Below are 15,486 nucleotides of genomic sequence, written 5' to 3' on the forward strand. Positions count from 1 at the left end.
TTGGTCATCCGAAAGATCACTATTTTTTGGTCATCCCCAAAATTTCTGCTTTTTTACCCTTCCCAATTTTTTCGCCTTTTCAAACGCCGCTTAACTCCACAAGTGCATGCGCCAGAAAAAAAAAAAAAAAAAACGCCGCATCGCCGAGCTGCGAATCTGCTCAACAGGAACGTCGCATTTATGAGTCTCTACCGCAGTTCGGCGAACATCCTTTCCTCTCGCGCGGCATTTTTTACTCCATTTTGGTTGCCTTTTTGCGTTACTTCTTCGTAGCTTTTTGCGTCATTTCTGCGTAGCTTTTTGTTTCCCCCTTACAACGCCTTTTTCGCGTGATCCGTGCCGCATTTTTTTCGTTCCATTTTGCATATCCCGTTTTGTTCCTTTTATGTTCCTTTTATGTTCCCTTTCTGTCCCTTTTTTTTCGTCACGCGGCAACTTCGCAGGCTCGACTGAGCGCCTCCCCCGCTGCAGCAAATGTGCCGTTGGTTGAGCGGCCATGCCACTCGGAGTAAGCAGAGCCGCTTTGCTGTTTTCGTCCATTTGTTAATCCCCCATTTGGAGTGATACCGCTCAGTGAATACGCTTCTCCACGCGACAGCTGTGACGAAGCTGATCAAGCAGCTGACCAGTGAGCCGCCCCAGCTGCACGTCCAAAATAGGTTTTGCTCCTTTCCTACATTTTGTATAATTGGGGAAAGTTGCACCTCCGCAACCTTTGCTGATTATCTACTGGGTAGCGATTGCAGTGAGGGGGGGGAAGTCCGATCGGGATTATCACCGTCCTCTCCCGTAGCATCATCAGCAGCAGCCCACTTTACGCAGAAGGCTCTCGTATTCCCCCCTCCCCACCTCTGCTAACGATGAAGTTCGGGAAGAGCATACGGAGGGAGATGCAGAACCACCCGGGGATGCACTACCTGGGTTACAAAGGGTTAAAGAGGATAATAAAAAGGATTAGAGAAAGTCAGGTGGAAGGAAGGCCCATCGAAAGGAAGAACCTGAGTGACCAGTTCGAAGACTTGTTGCATTACGACTTGGGAAAAATTGAAAAAACATTTCAAAAATTATTTCTCGAAATTAATGACATGAAGAATGAAATTGAGGAGAAGTTTGCCTCTCGTATTTTTAACAGTGAGGAGTTAAAAGTGAATAAAAGAATTTGTTCGTTTGACAATCTGCTGGAGATGTTGAAGGAAGGGGGGGTGGTGTCTGAGGAGGTGCTGGACTTTTGCGTCCGGCTGAGTTTGCTCTCCAGCAAGTGCAAAGTCATTCGGACCTACGTGGTGTACAACTACGTGGGGCTGGTGAAGATCCTCAAGAAGAGGCGGAAGCGCTGCGGGGGGGAAGCGGCGAAGGAAGCGGAGCAAAACGCGGAGCAGGAGGCGGAGCAAGAGGCGGATCAACACGTTGATCAACACGCTGACCAACACGCTGACCAACACGCTGATCAGTCGGAGGGCCTCGCTCAGCTGGACCTCCCCACCTCCCCTCCACACACCGCTCCCCCCCCCGTGGCCAACGTCGTGGCCAGCATCGTGGCCACCTACTCGTGGTGCCTCTCCGACGAGCTGCCCCAACTTATAACCTCAGTTAATGTCATCTCGGACGAGTTCATGCAGCAGCTCTGTAACTCCCCCGTCAGAGCGGACAAATACATGTGCCCAATCTGCCTCTGCCTTATACATGACCCAGTTACTTTAAATTCCTGCTTCCACTCCTTCTGTTGGAATTGCCTAGCCACGGCCATCCAGAAATACTCCATCGACAGCTGCCCCTCGTGTAGGACCAAAATTGCTTTCGATCGGGAGTCCTTCAAAATTGACGGCATTTTGTGCCAATTTTTGAAGAAGCACTTTGTGAGTGAGTCAGCAGCGGAGTGGGGCAGCCCCCCTCGAGAAGAGGCGCACCAAGGGGAAGAGGCTCACCAAGGGGAAGAGGCTCACCAAGGGGAAGAGGCTCACCAAGGGGAAGAGGCTCACCAAGGGGAAGAGGCTCACCAAGGAGGTGAGGCATACCAAGGGGGCGAAGCATACCCAGGAGCCAAACCCGACGCACCCATCATTCATTGTGCCCTTCAAAATGGGAGAGAACCCCTGGAGGGAAGGACAGAGAAGCTTACCGGGAGAAGTACAAATTATCGAATTGGTGAGGGGATGCCCGGCTCAGCGAGTGTAGCGAAACGAAGAACCCCCCCTGGGAGATCCCTCGATGGGAAGGATCCCGCTGCCCCCATTTTACCGAACGATGGGGAAGACACACCTGATGAGGCGAGAGAGCATTTCTTCGCGTGGTACTCCTCCCCCCCCGATGAAGGCGAAAGGGACCCCTGGGAAAATTTCGACGAGTACCTGACCGTTTTGAATAGCGTTGATAAGTACGTGGTGGAGGACCGGGGGCGGGAGAGCGACTCCTGTTGCAGCGACGAATGTCGCGAAGGAGTCTTTCCGCAGCCGGACGCGACAAAGCGGGGGCCCAAGGGGGGCGCGCCCGACGCGTCGTACAGCCTGGTCAGCGACGTCCTGAGCTACGCCTTCAGCTAAGAAGCGTGCGGGGCAGCAGCTAAGAAGCGCGCGATTGGCAAAGCGATTGGCTAAGCGATTGGCTAAGCGATTGGTTATGTGATTATTATATGCTTATTAACTGCCTATCAACTGCTCATTAACTGCTCATTAACTGCTCATTAACTGCTTATCAACTGCTCATTAACTTCTCATGTGCGCGCCTGCCGGGAAGGTAACCCCCCCGAGGGGCGACTTTTAATTTTTTCCAAACTTCTCCCCAAACGTTTGTTCGGCCGGGCCACCTGAGTTGCCTCTGAAGGGGAAGCGTGCCTAGGAAGCGCGCCTAGGAAGCGCTTCGCAACTGCTTAACCGCTTCTTAACTGCTTAACTGCTTAACCGCTTCTTAACTGCTTAACTGCTTAACCGCTTCTTAACTGCTTAACTGCTTAACCGCTTCCTAACCGCTTCCTAATCGCTTCCTAACCGCTTCCTAAGTGGGTGACTTATCCGCGGAGTTGCCCCCCCGGGTGAGCTGGCAGCCCGTTCCTAGTTAACGACCAGCCGCTGGTTAGTGCACCGCAGAGGGGTAAGCGGCTGGTCGGGGGAGCCCCAAAGGAGACTAATTAGTTTGAAGTGCAACAGATCGATCGTTCTCTCGCTCTTGAACTTTTTTCTTTTTTTTTTTTTTTTCCCCTTTTGCTATTCTCCGCAGTTTCCTTTTCCCCTTTCGGTTGTTCGCACGGTGAGGGCCGAGACGAAAAGGGGGAAGCGGCATTTTGCAAATGGGCAACTTTGCAAATTAGCATTTTTCCAATTTTGCAATTTTCCAATTTCCCACTTTGCACACATACGCGCCTTTGCCCTTACACCCGTGGGGATTCCACTCCAACGTTTCGCCACTCCACCGCGTTGCCGCGTTGCCGTGTTGCCGCCTCCCCGCCATGCCCCCCAAGCTCAAGTCCAGCTTCAGCAGAAGCAGCAACGAGCCCTCGGAGGGGGAGCTCAAAAATGGAGAGGCGGCGGCGGCCCCGGAGAACATCAGCATGAAAAAGGTGCGCGCGGTGCTGTACGACGAGGCGATCTGCTACAGTGAGAGTAATACCTACTATAAGATGTCGAACGTGCATAATTGCAACACCATGGATTCTTACATAGACTATGTGAAGCGGTCCAACTACACGAGGAGCTACGAGCAGGAGATGATTTATAACGAGGCCCTGAGCTTGTATAGCAACCGCAACAGGTACATCCGGAAGAGGTACCAAAATGACTTCTACGTTAACATCAAGAGGAACTTGCGTCGGGGGAGATACTTTGGAGATGACAATGACGATTTGCAGGAGGGAGAGGCAGGCACAGAGGGGGACGTAGGGGGGGGGGCACCCGAGCCGATGGACTACACACAGGAGCGGAACCTAAATGAGTACCTCTACCGGGAGAGGAAAAAAGAGCAAGGCGTCCTCTTCAGGAAGAAGTACCTGGAGTTGTTCTCCGACGGGAGGTCCTCCGCAAAAGGGATGCGGGACGCGCAGCAGAGGAGGCGAATGATATTGGCGGGGTTAGCCCACAACAGTATTGCCACCACTGGCATTGTGAAGAAAAATGATAGCTTGCTTTCCCAAAGCGGAGCAGATGGGGGTCTCCCCCCAGCGACTCGCACAGATATGCCCCATGGAGGGAGTAAACCCAAAACGAACATACTAAACGATCTGCGCGAGCTAAACAGCATGAGCGATTCGAGCAACTTGTCTCATGAGGAGGGAACCAACCTATTAGAGCAACTGATCAAAATGAGGTACACCCCAGAGTACATCTCCCAGCTAAGTGACCTATTTGAAAATCCAAGGACCTTAAAGAGAGCGAATGTGAAGATGCTCAAATGGTTGGATTATCAGTTGAGGAAGGGGTACTGGTTGGAAAGACTCTCCCTTTTCCTCCTCGGGTTAACCATCGCCATTGGTGTTGGAAATATAGAAACTTTCTGGTCGTTGATGTCTACCTGGCATGGAGTCATTTTTGTTCTCCCCTATATCATCTGCTATTGCTTCGTCTGCCACCCCATCCTCACATTCGAATTGTATATAGGCCAGTTGATTAGGACCTCCTCTCCCTTCATCTTTTACAGACTGCTAAAGCAGTGTGCATCTGTTGGATTTTTGATGGTCCTCACGTGTCTTATTAATAGCTACATAAATACCTACCGAACTGCTGCAGAGTATTTTGTGTATTTGATTAACTCCTTTAAGAGGGACCTTCCTTGGAAGTTGAATCAGAAGGAGATCAACTTCTGCGCGAGCTTCAAAAACGATTTTATAAAATGCCACAAGTACAGACCGCTATGCTTCTTCTCGAAATCTATTTCCTCCTGTGTGCCTAACAGCTTAGGGAAAGCCTTCCTCATTTACCAGAACAAATTTTTCCCGCCAAATTTCTTTTACGACCGATTGCTTCACATCGATGGCGGGGAGAATTTCGCTCACATCTTTTCCAGTGGGAGTTCCTACATTGACAAGGACACGTTTATCTTCCTCTTTGTGTGCAACTTCTTCGTGACTGTTTTTCAGCTCCTGGGGCTGACCAACTTCGCCTTCTCCTCCGCCCTCGTGCTGCTCCTCATCGGCTTCCTCTCCATCACGCAGTTCGCCACCATGTTCAACCTGACCAGCGCCACGCAGGCCTACTTCTACGTCCTCAGTAGGTGCAGCGGCAAGCGAGAAGCGGTTGCCCAGTGGCGGGAAGCGGTTGGCGGCTGCCCAGTGGCGAGAAGTGGCTACCCGTTGGCCACTACCGCTTGGCGGCTGCTTCACAACGCCGCCTCTCCCCTTCATCACTTCTCCCCCGCGCAGAGTCCTGGAAGTTCTCCTACCTGTACACCTACTCGTCCATCTGGTCCCAGTGCGTCTCCTTCGCCCTCTACGAGTTGTCCATCGGGATGGGGATCTACTCGTCCCTCGCGACGAAGACGAGGTAGGGGGGGGGGAGAAAAGAGGAATGCACTGCCTCCTCGGGGTGGTCCCCCATTGGAAGTTACACACGCTTCGCACTCCTCACGCTTCTTTACCGCTTCACCGCTCCACCACTTCTTTACCAACGCAGAATCGGAACCAACTTGGCCTTCGACGGATACGCAATCACCACGTGGAACTCCATCATCTCCTCCCTCATGTTCTTCTCGGCAGGTGGCTTCGCGCGGCGCCCCTCAGCCGGAAGGAGCTCAGGGGGCTCCGCCGGCAGGGGGCATTGCAGCACTGGGTGTGGTACCACCCTGATGAGCGACTCCCCCACACTGCTAAGAACCCCGCGGAGTGACTTCCCCACACTGCTAACCACCCCGAGGAGCGACTTCTTCCCAATGTGTATGATCACCCCCCCCCCCCCCCTCTGCCACCCAGTTGCCGTCATCGGCTTCATCGCCAACAGCATCAACTCCAACTTCGTGGACATGCTGGAGTTTTCGAGGAAGGACTGCTCCTTCATTCTCTTCCCCGTGGGGTTCACGTACCTGCAGAGGATGGAGGTGGGCGGCGCGCGAGGGGTGTGCCCCGTCACTTCGGTGTGCCTCCTCACTTCGATGTGCCCCTTCACTTCGGTGTGCCTCCTCACTTCGGTTTGCTTCCCCCCCCGCAGAAAACCCTGTGCATGCTCTACTACGGGTCGTACACCATCCTGTCCTGCGCCTCGCTAGCCATACAGTGTGAAGTCCTAGTGATGACCATACGGAACTTCAAATTCTCGAGGAATGTGAAGAAGCGAACGATCATTTTGACTCTCTCCTTCTTCCTGTTCCTCTCGTCCTTCTTCATCTCCAACAAGGATACCAAAAACATCCTCTGGTTTTTATCCCTCACCATTTCCGAAAATGCCCGCGTCTTCGTCTCCCTCTTGATTTGCATCATTTTGGGTTGGCTATACAACATCGATTCGCAGTACCGGCGTTTGACCAGGAGGAGTAAAGCTCGAGAGAGGGGTAGAGACCCCATCTGGCGAGTTGTCCAGACGTTTTTCGCGCAGGAGAGTCGTATCCTCTGCAGCGTCAAAAGGAGGGGCGCAAAAGTGAAGCATCGCTTATTAGCTCGTCAAGCCGCACCTCGTCAAGCCGCACCTCGTCAAGCCGCACCTCTTCAAGCCGCACCTCTTCAAGCCGCACCTCTTCACTCGCACATCGTCGCTCCTCCCCCCCTGACAGGCGTCCTCTCTTTCAACGTGACCTACTGGGCCTTGAACCTATCCGTCAGCGTCCTCTTTAACTACCTGCCCTACCACGTGTACGTGCTCTACATCGTGCGGGTAGGCATCTTCGTGGTGAGCACCCTGGTCGCCACCTGCGTACTGAAGAAGGAAATCAAAACGAAGAAGGGGAGCAAGCAGAGACATTTGAGCAGTCTCACTTACAAGGTAGGGGGGAAAAGTGGGAGATATGTGGAGGATTGGGGGAGCCCACATAGGGTCGCTCCGCTTACTCTGCGGTTGCTGCTAGTTGCCACCAGGGTGGGTGGAAGTCCCCGCTGTGCCTTTTCGCTTCTTCACCTCTCCACTTCTTCACTTCTTCGCTTCTTCACTTCCCCTTTTACTTCTCCCCCCCCACCGCAGCAAACCCTGTACATCCTCTACATCGGGAACATCGAAGAGCTGCGCAAGGAGCTGCAGCGAATCATTAGCGGGAACGTGCTCATGGGCAACATCTCCATGGCCTGGTCCGTGTGCATCAAGTACATCGGGACGTCCATTTTGCTTTCCGCCTTCATAGAATTTGCAGACGGGGTGTTTTACGGTAACGAGTTGAAGGAGAAGGTGCAGCTCATTCCCCAGGGGTGGGTCGTCTTCGCGATTCTCTTCTGGGTGTTCACACTACTGCTGCTGGTTATCTTCCCGCTATGCACCACGGTAATTCGCTCGGGAAGGGGATGTAGCGGTGGACCGATGCAGCGATTAGTGCTTATGAGAAGGATGGCTCTCCTGACCGTATGCCGTAATGTACCTGCCACATGTCTGTACCCTCCACCCCCGTTCCGCAGGTTTTCGAAAAGTGGTGCGCCCACGAGGACTGCTTCGCGGACTTCGCCCTCCTCCCCTCGAAGCCCCTCAGGGAGATCCACAACTTCAGCATCCTCTCCTACTTCTGCGAATTTACGGGCGCGGAGGCCCCAAAGGGGAAGGGGCGCGCCCAGAAGGTGGCCGCGGAGTAGCGGTGGGAAGAAGCCAATCAAAGGAACGCCAATCAAAGGAACGCCAATCGAAGGAACGTCAATCAACGGAACGCCAATTTGGGGAGTCACCTCCCAGTGCTAGTGAACAGTGAAGCGGCTGCGATAGTTGCAATGTTGGCGGGGGTGCCTATTCCTGTCTGTCCACGTGACTTTTTTTTTTTTTTTTTTTTTTTTAAATCGCACTGTTCGAGTATGCATGGGTAAAAAAAACAACTCGCAAGATTTTTTTTTTTTTCTTTTTTTTTCCTTCCATTTATGCGTTTTTCAAATTGGGCAGCGCAGTATAGGGGTATAACCCACGAGGGGGCGTCACCCAGGTGGCTAATTTGAACAGTGGCATGGACGTTCGCACAGTACACCAGTGGAGGAGCGGCCTGCCAAGTGACCATGTAAAAAATTGCACACGCTTTGTTCGTGAGGAAGCAGGAGAATCACGCGTGGGTCATCTTTCCGTAAAGGAAAAACTTAACTGACCCATGTTGGTAATCCTTTTTGGGAAATTTTTGTGGACGGGCCTCTGCATCGCAGCCGCTGAGTGGACAGACTGCGCGGTTTGGTTCCCTTCCAGATTCCCTTCCAAATTCTGCTTGCACTTGCGTGTGCGCTATTGCTGGGGGGGTAGCCATCCCGCAGACGTGAGGGTAGGTATATGTACAAGTGTACATGTACAAGTATACACCTGTACAAGTATACACCTGTGCAAGTATACACCTGTGCAAGTATACACCTGTACAAGCACACTCGTGTGCTTATGTCTGGTCCCCCTTCCCTGAGCTAGCCACTGCAAAGACCACCCTTATTCACGCGAAAAAACGTTTACGATGTGTACCCGTTGTTACATTTTTTAAAGACACAATTAAGTCAGTACTGTCCAAAGGGAGAACATAACTTCCCACGTGCGTGCGGCATCCGTGTGTGTGCATTCACTCGTTGAGTTGCCCATTTGAACATTTTGCCTGAACAAGTCAGAACGTTTCTGCAAAATGGGACAGAAAAAAAAAAAAAAAAAAAAAAAAAAAAAAGAAAAGAAAATGGTTAGTCGTACAGCTAGATGGTCTTTTTAAAATGGGCCGTCACCCCTTGGGTCATTCCTCCACTGTGTGTAAGTCAGTCTATCTATCTGTGGGATCATTCCTTCTTCCCGCTCGTCCCGCTGACACTTGGAGTTTTTTTTTTCTTTTTTAAGTTATTATATTTTCCATTTAGTGAGCTTACCACGTTACGTTGCCCACTTTTTTTGTGTGTGTTGCCTTTTTTAACGCGATCCACAGTCCCAGACGGGGATGATGGAAAATCACTCCAATTCAGTTTGACTCACGAGGGACTGCATATAACGCAACAGCGGGGAAGGTTCCCACTTGGCATGCATGTACCGTTTGCGTTTCACCCGTGTATATATACAGCCGAGCGCTTCATTCCTTGTGTTCCCTTTGTAAAGACTTCTTTTTTTTTTGCGTAAAGAAGTCACCATTTTGCGTGGCGCCCCCGGAGGTACACACCTACCCAAGTAGGAAGAAAGAGGAAGCGCATCACAGCAAATCAAAGCAAAGCATACCTTGGTGCAACTCGGCACAACTCAGCGCGGTAGGAAGGCAGAATTGACAGAATTTACCCCTTCACAGACGAAATGAACCTGAGCGTGACGATACGAGGGGGCCTGACCGGGTCAGATAGCGAAACTAGTCAAAGTGGGTCAAAAAAACATGGCAGTAACGTGCTGCACAAAACGAAGCTAAAAAGGGACGTTCCAGAAAAGAGGAAAGGAAGAAACGCAGCAAAAAAATCTAAAAATCTGAGTCCCAAATTGACAAGCAACATTTCTGTCTCACCTTCAGATAAAAGAAATAACTTACATGCGTTGGAAGGAGCCCTTTCTGAGGTGGTGGATGGGAACCACCAACAGGGGTGGAGGCAGTACGCACACAAGTTCGGCCTCCTGGGCAGACTCGTTTCGAAGGGGCACGCGGGGAGCGCCAGTTCGGCAGGAACTCCACACGGTGGAAGTCTAAAAGGAACAACGCACAGCGGAAGCAACTCGCAACGGTCCGCGAAGAAAAGTACCCAGCCAAAACACAGTGGAAGCAAGTTGGTAAGACAAGACGGTAAGGCAAACACACAAGAGGAAAAAAAAAAAAGCCACTTGACTAGTTTGCAAAAAAATGTACCTCCAAAGAAAAACAAAAGTTTTTACTCGTCCAACTTAAACACACCAACTGTTGCCACCGGAGGGAAGAAGAGTTACAAACTGAGTAAGTTACTAACACCACTGGAAAAGTTTGGGAAAAATAAAAAAAAAAATAAAGCTAGCCGAAATTTTTTGGCCTTAAAAAAGGGGGTGAACATGTCTAAGGGGGTGAGCGGCAAGGCGGAAGGTGAGGCTTCCCCAAATGGGGCCTCCCAAAATGGGGCTTCCCCAAATGGAGCCTCCCCAAATGGAGCTTCCCCCAATGGAGCCTCACCAAATGGACTACCCGTTGAGAAGACAGGCTCTGGGGAGAAGCGCCAAGAGGGGGACTCCGCCGATGGAGCGAAGCAGTCAGTCATGGCATCATCTTCACTCGGGAAAGGAGCCGAAGGGGAAAACACTCAAGTAGATCACCTTACAGGGAAGGCACCAGAAGACCAGGAAGACCCGTCCAAAGAAGCACCCCTCGAGAGGTACACAGCAGAACCAACCGATCCCTATTTCACCAAAGGGGAGTACGACGCATCAAAGGATATACTTCGGGAGCAGACGAGTTTCTACGATGCAGGGAAGGTCTCCGCTAGCTTGCTGCCCGGTTATAAAGAAGTAACCTTCGAGGGGGTAGTTCAATCTGAAGGGAAGAACAACGCATCTGCTACTGAGTCTGGAAGGTTGCAAAGAAATGCCATGTACCTGCCCAACCGATTTTATAGTCCTCACAATTTTAACCCAATCAGAAGTGAGGGCGGTCCAGACGGGGCCTACTACATCAACGGGTTAAGTACGCTGGACGGCTGCCTCTTCACCTCGGTCGATGTGTCTCAGGGGACCATCCACAAGCAGTACAACATCGGGGTTACCTACCCTTACGGGGTCCCCTTCGTGGATGTGCAGCGGGGGGGCGGCCAGTCACGAGAGTAGCGGCGTTGATGAGGGTGGCGGCGGTGTTGGCGATGGTGGAGGGGGGAGCATAGCGCGCCGGGCGGTCATCTTTCCGCTCACGTTGTCCGCTTAGAGAATGGTGGGCCACGCGAGCTACTCCCCAACGTACGAACAGGCGTCCGCATGTAGTTGCGTACTTCTACTCACATGTGTGTAGCGTTCCCCATGTTGAGCTTTCTTTTTTTTTTTTGCTCATTTTTTTTCTCATTTTTTTGTTTATTTTTTTTTTCTTCACCCCGTCCGCACTTCCAAACGGGAAGTGGAGCAAAACATGTTTCCCTCCCCGACCTTTGCAAGCACGAATTTGAAGACAACTTATTTTTAATAAAACCGCTTTGCGAGCGTCCCCCAGGGAAAAAAAAAAAAAAAAAAAAAAATACTGCTTTTTTTTTCCGAACGGGTCATTTGTGCGGCGGTGGAGTGGAGCGGCAAAGCGGTGGTGTGACGGTGTAGTGGCGACGTTGCGGTGTGGCCGCTCGCCAGCTTGGCCGCTTTACCACTCCGCCGCACCGGCAGGGGATCGTTCACCCACGCCCTGGGGAGAAAAAAAAAAAAAATAAATCAGTGAAGGTTCTCATTTGAAAGGGTACCTTAGCTTCAAACAGATTGGTAATTGCAAAGTGGCATAGCCCCCTCCCAACGATTCATCCGCTCATCCGCCACAACGTCGAGCAGATATATACACCCTCGAGAGAACACACTTATTCGGAAGAGTATTTTTTTTTTTTTTTTCTCCTTTTCGCTTCCTCTCGACGTGACTGTACAGAGAGCCGCACGTAGTCTCCCCCCTCAAAATGTACTTCCGGCACTTTTATAACAATTTCAAGGAGGAGTTTGCCTACCTCCGGGGGGAGGACGAACCTCTGCCGCCCATCTTGACGTGCGAGCGGCCGAACACCATGGTACTGCTCGCGTCGTAGTGAGTGTAGCGGCGCTGGGTGCGCGGCCCATCGGTTTGCCTCCCCTATGCGTGCCTCTCCTCTGCTCTCCGCCCATCAACGTGCCTCCCCTGGCGCCCTACCCCGCTCAGGAAAACGACACCATCGTGAGGCGGATCCCCCAGAGCATACTGAAAGGCGTGGAGGAGCACAACGCGGAGTACACGAAGGAAAACCAAATAGACGTCAAGCTAGCCAAAATCAGAGAGCTCTTTACAAACGGGCACAAACACACATACGAAATGCTGCACTGCAAGGAGGACCAACATGTGTGGGAGTTCCTTCTCTCCTATTTTATCCAATCGGACACAAAAATTGTTAACAACTCGTGGCTATTTAATGAATATTATTTCTACCGTTACCTGACCTGTTCATACGATTTTGAAAAAACGAAATATGATTTTTTTGAATACGAAAAGAAGGACTCCATAAATTGCAACAAAGAATTGATAGAAAAAATATGCACATGTGCGAAGGAGTTACTAGAATTGTACTCAAAGAATGAAGAAGCAAACGTGTTTGCAATTTTTTTTTATTTCTCCCTTTGGTCTAACCAATTCGACTTGAGTTGGAACCCCACCAAAAACAAGGGGGAGCAACATCGGGTGGAGGAAACGGATATAAAGAAGAAGACTCTCCGGGAGAAGCAGTTTTTCTTCGGCACGGACGACGTGCAGAAGCTGCACGACAGCATGTACTTGGACAAGGTCCTCGCCAACGATATGCAGGCCCTCCGCAGGGACATCACCTCCAGGGTAAGCGGCAAACCTACCATTTGGCTATCCCCCCAGTTGATTATCCCCCATTTGACCAACCCCCCAATCGGTTCCCCCGCTTCCCTTCCCTCACCGCAGCACTGGCCGCGCTTCGACATCGTCCTGGACAACATGGGGCTGGAGTTCATCACGGACCTCTGCCTCCTCCACATGCTCAGCCGCTACTTCGACGAAATCCACATCCACGTGAAGAAGTTCCCCCTCTTCGTTTCGGACACCATGGCCAAGGACATCCACTACGCGCTGGCATCCCTGAGCAGCGACGATAAGGTAAAGGAGGGGAGGAAGAGGAGGAGGAGGAGGAAGAAGGAAAGAGCCAATATATGTGCATCTCATCAAACGTTTTACTGCACTTCTCCCTGTGGAGCTTTCCCTGCGTGGGTTCCACCGATTGGTCACTTGCTTATTTTCGCTGTTTTCTTATTTTTTTTTTTTTTTTTTTTTTTTTTGAAGTACCCCAACACGGTGTTCATGGCGACCAAGTGGAAGGAGTTCCTGGAGACGCAGAAGTGGAAGATCCGGGTGAGGCTCGCCAAGAACACGGCGGATGACACTTGCAGACCGGCTCGCCGCAAACCTCGCCAGCAACACCGCTGATCACATTTGCTTCTCCCCCCCGCAGGAACACGTCTACTGGAACCTGCCCCTCCCCTACTGGGTGATGCCCAATGACCTCGTGGAGGAATTAAAAAGAAGCTCCTTCGTCTGCTTCAAGGGGGATGCCAATTACCGCAGGTGCTTGGGCGACCTGAGCTTCAACTTCTGGCATCCCCACAAGGACGTTTTGGGATATTTCCCCATCAGGTTTATCGCCTTGCGGTGCTTGAAGTCTCCCGTGTGGTGAGTCCTCCAGCCAGCAGCATGTGTGCCTACGTCGGGAGGAAGCGCACCTCCTCCCATAAGCGAATTGTGTAGTTGTCCAGCTATTCACCTCCCGCTTCCCCTTCCCCCTCACCTTTTTCTTATTTTATTTTTTTTTTTTTCTTATTTTTTCCCGTCTGACCAGCTGTGGCCTGCAGAAAGACGTCGTGGAGGAGCTGAACCGGAAGTCTCGGGACTGGTGCAACTACGGGGAGTAATGCGAAACGGCGGAAAGAAAAAAAAGCAAACAAAGCAAACAAATTAAATTATATTAAATCGATCCGACGGGGGTCGAAAGGCACTCCGAATTAACCCCCCCCCAAATGCTTTCCCCCCCCTCCACTCAGGTACGCCATTCTGCAGTACTGCGCTCCGGAGGGCCCCTCCTCCCAGTGAATTGTTCGCAGGCAAGAGGAAACCACAAAAAGGAGTTAACGAGGAAAAAAAAGTTACAGAGTTAAAAGGGCACAGAAAGGAAAACACATAACAGCAGTCCACACACATGGAGTGCAGAACTGTCAACCCATTTGCGAAACGCCGAGAAACTGCTCCCCATCCGCACGCACACGTATGAGTACACCGTTAGGACCACGTTGCCTGAGCGAGAAAGCGAAGTTGAAGTCTCCCCGGAATGTGCAAAAAGGAAAGAAAGAATAAAAAAAAAAAAAAAAAAAAAAGAGGCCCACTCCGAACAACTGATGATTATTATTCCCCGCGTGGGACGGGGCAGCCCAATTGACTGCGTTGAGGGAAGGTTCCTTTGCCAAGTTTTACGAAAAAATGTTATTGTTATTGTTATTGTTATTGTTATTGTTTTTTTTTTTTTTTTTTTTTTTTTTTTTTTCCTATTTTTTCCGATTTTTCAAACTCGTTATGATTGCTTTCGAATTAAGAGCGCGTTTGCGAAGCACTCGATTGCCTTTTTCTGTCCGACGGGGCCGAGCTGCTCGTGAGTTTTTCCTGCGCGTGGGGGAGCAAGCGTGTGGCGATGTGTGCCCGTGCAGTCAACACTTGTGAATGCGCTTCTGTATGCACACTTGCACACAGCCTACATGTGAGCACCCGCTCACCGCTCGCCGCCATACCTTTGAGGGAGACCTGCGATTCCGAGATGCCCAGAGCAGAAGATATGTTGCGAACAATTTCCTCGCGAATGGGACTTATCTTGGGAACTTCCGCGATGACGATGATGTCCACATTTGCGATGGCGTAATTCCTTTTATACAAAAGCAGTCTGGCATATCTTAAAAAGGAGAGTGAGTTTTTATTTTTATATTTTGGTGAGCCATCAGGAAAGAGGGTTCCCAGGTCCGAACAACTCATGCCGCCAAGTAGGGCGTCCACTAGTGCGTGGAAAATGACATCCCCATCACTGTGCGACAGCACGGAAATGGTCTCCACTGGCACCCCCCCGATGGTCAGCCTTTTGAAGCTCTGCTTGTTGGGATCAGCGGTGTTCGCGGCGGTGTCTGCGGTGGTGTCCGCGACGATGTCTTCCGGGGGGCCCACCCGTATCTGGTGAATGTCATAGCCCTGGCCTATTCTCACCCCGTCGTACGGACGGGGCAGTTCCAACTTCGGCGTTATCGCCGTTGTCGTCGGCGTCGTCTCCGTTGACGTCGATTTTAAGGTGAACTCCAATTTTACGTCCAGCTTTGATTGCAGTTTTTTTTTTTTTTTTTTCCACTTCCCGTGTATCTTCACTTCGCGTATGTTCACACCCGGACCAAGAAAGGAGCACCGGCCGGCGAGTTCCTTTTGGACACCTTTTTTTTCTCTCCTTCCGTCTGATGAAGCAAGCAGAATGATAATCACGTAGGGAAGAAGCAGCACTGCATAGGTGTAACGTGTCGGTAACATCGTTTGGTTAGTACAATAAGGGGGGGATGTTAATGGGGAAGTGCAAAACAAGCGGAACTGGGTAGAAAAAAAAAAAAAAAAAAACACACAAAATAGGGGAGTATACGAGTGAACACCCGGAGGGATAATCACCCAACGGAGTGGCAACTCTTTTTTGCAGAAAAGGCAAACAAAACGGAAAACACATAAATAGTCGCATGACGCCAGGCGTTCCCA

At 51.1% G+C, this 15,486-nt stretch overlaps 5 protein-coding genes across 5 annotated transcripts, besides 11 other annotated features; 4 read left to right on the plus strand and 1 right to left on the minus strand.

Moving 5' to 3' along the window:
- Positions 1-860: 860 nt before the first annotated feature.
- PVX_003940 (hypothetical protein, conserved) lies at positions 861-2,540 on the plus strand (the record flags this gene model as incomplete). Its single annotated transcript, XM_001612977.1, has 1 exon — positions 861-2,540. The coding sequence occupies one exon, from the start codon at positions 861-863 to the stop codon at positions 2,538-2,540; it is 1,680 nt and encodes a 559-aa protein (XP_001613027.1).
- Positions 2,541-3,192: 652 nt separating this feature from the next.
- On the plus strand, positions 3,193-7,687 carry PVX_003935 (amine transporter, putative; the record flags this gene model as incomplete). Its single annotated transcript, XM_001612976.1, has 8 exons — positions 3,193-5,195; positions 5,348-5,468; positions 5,598-5,680; positions 5,894-6,018; positions 6,129-6,450; positions 6,688-6,896; positions 7,092-7,385; positions 7,517-7,687. Exons 1-8 carry the CDS (start codon positions 3,443-3,445, stop codon positions 7,685-7,687), a joined length of 3,078 nt encoding a protein of 1,025 aa, XP_001613026.1. The 5' UTR covers positions 3,193-3,442.
- Positions 3,528-3,550: a microsatellite.
- A 530-nt stretch (positions 7,688-8,217) lies between the features above and the next one.
- Positions 8,218-8,241: a microsatellite.
- A 48-nt stretch (positions 8,242-8,289) lies between these two features.
- Positions 8,290-8,312: a microsatellite.
- A 747-nt stretch (positions 8,313-9,059) lies between these two features.
- Positions 9,060-9,099: a microsatellite.
- A 236-nt stretch (positions 9,100-9,335) lies between these two features.
- Positions 9,336-10,814, plus strand: PVX_003930 (hypothetical protein; the record flags this gene model as incomplete). The annotated part of the gene is made up of 1 exon (XM_001612975.1): positions 9,336-10,814. One exon carries the CDS (start codon positions 9,336-9,338, stop codon positions 10,812-10,814), a length of 1,479 nt encoding a protein of 492 aa, XP_001613025.1.
- Positions 10,815-11,415: 601 nt separating this feature from the next.
- On the plus strand, positions 11,416-13,628 carry PVX_003925 (hypothetical protein, conserved; the record flags this gene model as incomplete). Its single annotated transcript, XM_001612974.1, has 6 exons — positions 11,416-11,737; positions 11,866-12,528; positions 12,628-12,819; positions 13,003-13,071; positions 13,172-13,389; positions 13,556-13,628. Exons 1-6 carry the CDS (start codon positions 11,630-11,632, stop codon positions 13,626-13,628), a joined length of 1,323 nt encoding a protein of 440 aa, XP_001613024.1. The 5' UTR covers positions 11,416-11,629.
- Positions 11,549-11,571: a microsatellite.
- Positions 13,183-13,215: a microsatellite.
- Positions 13,324-13,357: a microsatellite.
- Positions 13,629-13,864: 236 nt separating the features above from the next.
- Positions 13,865-13,901: a microsatellite.
- A 380-nt stretch (positions 13,902-14,281) lies between these two features.
- Positions 14,282-15,270, minus strand: PVX_003920 (2C-methyl-D-erythritol 2,4-cyclodiphosphate synthase, putative; the record flags this gene model as incomplete). The annotated part of the gene is made up of 2 exons (XM_001612973.1): positions 14,282-14,370; positions 14,496-15,270. The coding sequence occupies 2 exons, from the start codon at positions 15,268-15,270 to the stop codon at positions 14,282-14,284; spliced, it is 864 nt and encodes a 287-aa protein (XP_001613023.1).
- Positions 14,407-14,446: a microsatellite.
- Positions 14,553-14,584: a microsatellite.
- Positions 14,583-14,623: a microsatellite.
- Positions 15,271-15,486: the final 216 nt, after the last annotated feature.

The sequence above is a fragment of the Plasmodium vivax genome, chromosome 4 (genome assembly GCF_000002415.2).
Source record: "Plasmodium vivax chromosome 4, whole genome shotgun sequence".
NCBI classification, from domain to species: domain Eukaryota; phylum Apicomplexa; class Aconoidasida; order Haemosporida; family Plasmodiidae; genus Plasmodium; species Plasmodium vivax.